The 7,580-nt window shown below is 35.1% G+C and overlaps 1 protein-coding gene across 1 annotated transcript in view; it reads right to left on the minus strand.

Moving 5' to 3' along the window:
* The window catches only part of LOC106677264 (sodium-independent sulfate anion transporter), a 221,122-nt gene that overhangs the window by 58,534 nt on the left and 155,008 nt on the right, over positions 1-7,580 (minus strand). The window contains exons 5-7 of the mRNA XM_067052922.1: positions 4,884-5,022; positions 4,641-4,808; positions 2,445-2,606 (exon numbers count right to left, since the gene is read on the minus strand). Coding sequence (XP_066909023.1) covers positions 2,445-2,606; positions 4,641-4,808; positions 4,884-5,022 — 469 coding nt within the window. The remainder of the gene's footprint in view (positions 1-2,444; positions 2,607-4,640; positions 4,809-4,883; positions 5,023-7,580) is intronic.

The following is a 7,580-nucleotide window of genomic DNA, read 5'->3' on the forward strand; positions in this document are numbered from 1 at the left end:
ACCAATGGGTGGTTCCTTCCCAAGATTTTCAAGTGAATATGAAACATACTACATATTTACCTATTGTATTATTTTGTACAGTTGTAAATTACAATAAATAAATAATTAAAAAAAAAGAATTATTAATAATTGCCCATATTACACTAGACTATCTAAAATGCACTCTGAATTTAATATAGACACCGTACAGGATTACATATATAAACTGACACATATTTTCTTTCAATCTTGAACTAACTCATTAAACCCTCTAGTCACAGAATTAGGAAATTACAAAACTAAAACCCACAGATATAAACACAAAAGAATTAAATATATATAATTTTTAAAAAATTAATTTTTGATATTTACAACTGTATTTATATAAAAATAGATCTAGTAAATTTGATTTAAAATCTAAATTGAGTGATACAGGCATGTAGAGAAACTACAGATGGGTAACACTCTAAAAACAATTTTAAATTAGAAGGTCTCGATGCCATCTTCTTTTCAGGTGTCTCTGAGAATTGTAAGGAATTGGAGAGGGAGCAAGGTAAGGGACCTAGAGGTGGTTAGGGAGTTTATAACGGAATGATTGATATTTGGTTCGGGCCAGATCGGTTACATATGGAACATTAAAGTCTTTATGAATGATTTTATTTGTGACAAAGTAAGGAGCATCGAGGATTTTATGAAGGATTCTGGATCGTAGGGATTGGATACGAGAGGAATTCAATGGTTAGTGGAACCCCAAAGCTCGACTCCGTATGTCCAGGCTTTATCATTGTGTAGATTAGTCTTTTGTAATGGATTGAAAGTTTAGACCGTTTGTCCAGTAAGTGCTGTAATAGTCGGAATCGACGTGTAGTTTCCTGTCTTTTCATTCTTCTGTAAGGATTTCAAGTTATTCGTTTGTCCATAAGTAGTCCAAGGTAGCGGATCTGTTTGACGAGGCTAAGAGCAACATAATTAAAGGAGACTGTAGGGCAGTCGGTAGGTTTACGACGAAGAGTAAAGGTGGTTTGATGGGATTTATGTTTATTCCAATTTCGACACCATTCTTCGAGGGCTGGAAAGTTTGAGATGGAATTAAAGGGTTATTATTAACTGTGAGCACACATGTCATTGGCATACGTGGTGAGGATAGTGTCAGGATTGGTTGGAATGTCAGCTTTATAGGCTGTGTAGAGGATGGGACCGAGGATACTATACTTCAGGAACACCAGCGGACAGAGAGAAGAGGGATGAATTGGAACCATTGTGGTTTCTTGGAATAATCTATCAATGAGAAAGGAACGAATAATGAGAAAGTATGTAGGAGGTAGGAATTTTCAGAGTTTGTTAAGAAGTCCCGGGCGCCAGATTCATATATTAATTTTTTTTTTAATTATTTATTTATTGTAATTTACAACTGTACAAAAAAATACAATAGGCAAATATGTTGTATGTTTCATATACACTTGAAAATCTTGGGAAGGAACCACCCATTGGTGGTACTTCAAACATTAATTTAAACTAGAAGGTCCCGTGGCCATCTTCTTTTCAGACGCCTCGGAGGATTATCAGAAATTATTAAGGATGAAAGATTAAGAATTAATGGGTTAGGATGGTTAAGGAGTTTGGAATAAAAAGACGCATATCTGTTTTGGGTCAAATCTGCAACGAATGGGATGTTACGGTCTTTATGAATGAGTTTATTTGTAACGTAATAAGGAGCATCAAGGATTTTGGATTGTAAGGATTGGATGCGGGAGGAATTTGATGGTTTGGTAGAGCCCAGAGCTGAATTCCATATGTCCAAATTGGTCTGATTATCATAGTGTATACTAATTTTTTGTAGTGAATGGGAAGTTTAGAGCGTTTGTCAAGTAAGTGTTGTAGCAATCGGAATCTGCGAGCAGTTTCTTGTCGTTTCAGTCTTGTGTGTGGATTCCAAGTAAGTCTCTTGTAAAGATGGAGTCCTAAGTATCGAATCTGTTCAACAGGCGTTAGTGGTGTATCTAGAAAGGATACTGTAGGACAGGAGGGCAGAGGTTTACGATGGAGAGTGAAGGTGATCTGGTGGGATTTGTCAGGATTTATTTTGATTCTCCAGTTTTTACACCATTCTTCAATAGATGTTATGTGTTCCTGTAGTGTTTGTGATGCATTAGTTGGGTCGTTGTTTACAGAATGTATACATGTGTCATCAGCGTATGTTGTTAGCACTGTGTTAGGGTGGGTTGGGATGTCAGCTGTATAAACCATATAAAGAATAGGACCTAAGAAACTACCTTGAGGAACACCGGCAGACTGAGAAAAGATAGATGAGTAGGCTAGGTTATGATTTACTTTAAAGGTTCTATCAGTGAGGTTATATTAATTTAAAAATAAATTAATCTATCACTGTGACTTCTAAATAATCAGTCACCTAGCATTTTAACGTACATCTACTGACTGTGTAGCATAAGCGATATTAAGCTCACCTGTATATAGACCCCCGAAGGCCGTCCTCACGTTGCTGGTGTTGTTGACAGCACTCCTGGAGAAGGAGGCGCAGACTGGCATCGAACCGACGAAGCTCCCTAACAGATTCGAGACTCCCATGGCGATTATCTCCTGCGACGCCTTTAATCTCGTCCCTCTAGCTTCAAAGTCAAGTCATTAGCAATTTTTTAACTGTGGAATAATTTAATATAGCAATATTTAAGGGCAGTGCGACTGATTCAGAGAACTTTAGTTGAGGCTAATAGTTTATTTACTGGGGGGGGGATAATAATTAAAGAATATTGATGACCTAGATTAAAATCTTCTTATCTAAAATAAAACTTAAAATATTAAGGCTACTAAAAAATATAAAAGGTTTTATTCTTTGCCGATAGAGCGCAGCACGAGTAAGATTTGTACATCGTTTTTCGACACTCAAGTATTGTGACATACCAACTTATCCATCCTGTAATCTATAAAAATTATTTAAATTTAAATGTATTCATCTAGGCTATCGTTATACACTCCGATTGATTGAAGCATGTATTAGCTAAGCTGTATATTTGCAGTAATTCAATACGCGAAAATATCTGCTATTATTATTTTATAAATTAATTAAGTAACTAATTTCGGAATGATTTCATTTAAAAGATAAACATCCTAGTCAAAACCACTTGATCGTAGTTTTTGGAAAATGAAATAGGATATCTCTAATGTTTAATATCCATTTCACTATTATTCTCTAAGGTTATACGAAATTATAAATACATAAAACACTTGCTACGTTAAAAAGAATTCCCTATATATTTTTCAACCTTAATTCTCGTAAACAATGTCGACGATTCTCACGACCAAAAAATATCTGTTTTAACCGTTATAACTGCAACAGTATGACTGTACTGTCACATTAACTCTGGCAAGATAGTTGATAGTAAAAGTAATGACTGTTAAGTAACTGTCACGTTAACTATCTCATGTATACGCCGAGACGGTGAACTATCGTACAGTTTCAATTATTGCAGCAAACTAATACAATTAGTCTTGTAGATTTATCTTAATTCAATTACACAGACTTGTACAATAGTAACTTGTACTTTAGTAAATTTAATTCCTGTACTATCACTAATAGTCATCCCTATCATGAAAAAAATAAGTATTAGTATTATTACCACACTAATTTCTACACTTGTACTATGAACTAATACTATTAGCTTTCATTATGAAACAGGGACCTGGTGTAACTGTTTGATAGTTATGGCCATGAAACCACTATCGCGACAGTAATATTACAAGTAATGTCTATGAACTAACAGTCGCGTTAACCGCCATGTTTTATTGTCATATATATATATATATGCCTTGACATTGACCTCCACAACATATCAACATTATCATTTGTAATGAAGATAGGCCGTAAAACATCGTTCTTCAGCATTTGCTCAAAATATTAAAATTGTATTAGACCGGGACCCCAAAAATCTATCCCTAACACCAAAAATAAATCCGACTCGGCTCCCAAAAACAAATCCAGGCCCTAAAATAAATCTATCCTGGGGTCTAAACATAATTCTGCCATGGACCCCAGATGGACTAGGTTCTCCTGTGTTCTAAAATTCGAAATAACTTTTCAGTAATAGAAAAAGTGTTGAATGATTAACTACAAAAACAACTTGGACAAGTGCGATACGGCTCTACATATATTACCCAAAATCTTCAAATTCACAAATTAATATAATAGTTTTTCCTCCAAAATTGAAATAAATAGCAACTGGGTGATGATAACAAAACAAGTTTTTCGTTCTATAAATCAAAATAAAATAAAAATTATTTTAATTAGGAATAAAATGCTTTTTACATTGCTGCCTTTTTTGTGAATACACCCACTCGTCACATTATTTAACTTATATGTATATATACACTGAATCAAAAGCAGATATAATTGGTATCTCTAAGTTGTTCGATCATTAATCGATTTATTGATTGTACAAAGTCGATATAATTGCAACAATCAAATGTTCGCCATTATGGACAATCACTATCTCTATTATTCAGCTAAGTTTTTAAAAATTATTTGAATCGCTTCTTGCGTTCAGAACGTCTTAATAAAAGTTTTAGAAAACACTCAAATTTTAGAAAACTAATTTATTTATTTTTTACACTAGAACGGTCGCACTGCCTTTAAACAGATAACTCACTGAATATTTTAGCCACGACTATGTGGCTGGATATGGCTACGACAGTCAGAGATATCAGGCCGACTCCAAGATCTTCCAAGACGTTTATGAAACTGACGTCCTCTCCTTCGTCATTTACGTATGAAAATCCAGGAAATTTGAATTCAGGTAAACCAGCCCTAATATCACCTGGAGGTATAAATAGAATGCAATTTATAAATTATTATAATAAATAAAACAATATTAAAGAAAATTTATTTCCACCTGTCAAAGAGAAAGGACGTTTCCCTTGTTGGAAGAATACATAGGCACAAATAGTACTGCACAATACGACGATTGCGTTTTTGGCAGTTGAAATATAAAAAAACACTTTGCTTCTTTTGAAGTAGTGTTCTTTTAAAATCTGAAACAAAAAAGAATTTTATAATTTTTTTAACATCATAATTAGCGAATATTATTATCTATATACAAAAAATAGAATGGTTCGAATCTCTAGAGAGAGAGAGAGAGAAATACTTAATTCATCTATGCTGCCTAAATACATCAGGTTGCTACATACACAGGATACTTATCAATCCGTAATTGGACATATATAAATTACATATAATTACATGGTATAATAAAATAATAAATAATAGTTTTTTTTTTCCCTACAGTTTCCTTTTATAATCAATTTCAGTTTATACGCCAAATACAAATATTTCAATTCATTCCTTTTTTTTCTTTCCCTTTTCTGTTCCTTCAATTTCACCATTCCACAATTCATAATTCACCCCATCAACAAATTCACTCTCCCGAATTCACTCTCCTAGATCCTCCCCTGTGACCCGCTAAACAAATTCACTATTAGACGGTAATGTGAGATCAGACCATTAATAATAGGCACTGCAGTACATCAGTTTACCAAAAAAATAAACAAATACATTCTACGAGAACAAGACTAATACATAGATTCAAAGGAAAATATAAAAAAAAGCCGGTTACTAGAAACACTTGAATGGATAAATAAGTTTAAAATAAATAATAGTACTAATAAAATAAAATAAAATAATTTAATGAATAAATACGTTTAAACACACAAATCGACAGGTCCACAAATTAAAATAAATAAATAAAATAATGAATAATCTCCGAGCTAATTCCCATGCAGGTGATGATGTATGAACTCCAGGGAGTCCAAAATAATATTTTCCGCCAAGATTGCAATATCCCCAGTGCTAACACCTAGGCCTTCTAAGAAGCTCCTTGTTCTATCTGGTATTGTTCCAAGAGATCCAAACCAGAGGCCTCTCACGGTGAACTCTCTCTCTCCGAAGGTCTCGCGGAATTTTTCCTTTAGGAATGGGACGCATTTTTCATATATTTCCTTTTTTTCCCTTTCCACTCCACCTTCCTGTTCGAGGTCATTACTTTCAAATCTTGACCAGAGCCGTGCCTCCGATTTTAGGTAAATGCGACAATATCGGCATATCTTACGGATCCGTCGGTGTCAACACAATAGACCTCCTCGAAGCAGGTGAAGTCTTTTCTTTCTAGGAAATTCATCAATTCTTCCTTGACCCTGTGGTGCCGGCGTGTTATAAGGAGGGAATTGTTGGGGCACTTTCCCAGCACATGAGGGGTATTACAGACTCTCTGCCGCATTTGCGGCATATAATAGATTTTCGAATATGAACTTTGGCCAGACGACCCAACTAATGCATCACAAACACTACAGGCACACATAACATTTATTGAAGAATGGTGTAAAAACTGGAGATCAAAATAAATCCTGAAAAATCACACCAGATCACCTTTACTCTCCGTCGTAAACCTCTGCCCTCCTGTCCTACAGTATCCTTTCTAGATACACCACTAACACCTGTTGAACAGATTCGATACTTAGGACTCCATCTTGACAAGAGACTTACTTGGAATCCACACACAAGACTGAAACGACAAGAAACTGCTCGTAGATTCCGATTGCTACAACACTTACTAGACAAACGCTCTAAACTTCCCATTCATTACAAAAAATTAGTATACACTACAATAATCAGACCAATTGGGACACATGGAATTGAGCTCTGGGGCTCCACCAAACCATAAAATTCTTCCCGCATCCAATCGTTACAATCCAAAATCCTACGTAAAATCCTTGATGCTCCTTATTACGTTACAAATAAACTCATTCATAAAGACCTTAACATCCCATTCGTTGCAGATTTGACCCAAAACAGATATGCGTCTTTTTATTCCAAACTCCTTAACCATCCTAACCGTTCTTAATCTTTCATCCTTAACAATCCCTGATAATCCTCCGAGGGGGACCTTCTAGTTTAAATTAATGTTTGAAGTACCACCAATGGGTGGTTCCTTCCCAAGATTTTCAAGTGTATATGAAACATACTACATATTTACCTATTGTATTATTTTGTACAGTTGTAAATTACAATAAATAAATAATTATAAAAAAAAAAAAAAAAACGTTGGCCAGAATCACGCTCGACCGCCCAATTAAGGGTACCTAATTTAAGAGGCTGGGTGGGCTCCAGGAGGACTCCAGAACTTGCAGGAGTTGACTCACGGGTACAGTGTAACAGAAAACAATTTTCTGCCCAGCCGGATTCGAACCCGGTTAGCTTTATCCCATGACCTCCGCGCTCCCAATTAAATAATAGTTAATGATTATTAGATCAACACAAACCAAACCCAACTAAGAGCAACTAACCTAACAAAACGACAACAGACAAAATGGTAGTTACGTAATCGCGAGGCCAATTTTGGTCGATCGTCGTCGCCTGCAATGCCTGGAGTGGAATTCCGTGTACACTATAAACTTTCTGGTGATGGTAGCAAGAATGCATTCTGGGAATTTGCAAAGGTTATAAATTCCGATAGCTTGCCACTGTAAAAATAAAAATAAATAAGGAGAAGATGGTTGGGGGTGCGGTCAATGAAAAACACAAATAAGTATGATTA

The sequence above is a fragment of the Halyomorpha halys genome, unplaced genomic scaffold (genome assembly GCF_000696795.3).
Source record: "Halyomorpha halys isolate HHAL.00 unplaced genomic scaffold, Hhal_1.1 Scaffold92.1, whole genome shotgun sequence".
NCBI classification, from domain to species: Eukaryota; Metazoa; Arthropoda; class Insecta; order Hemiptera; family Pentatomidae; genus Halyomorpha; species Halyomorpha halys.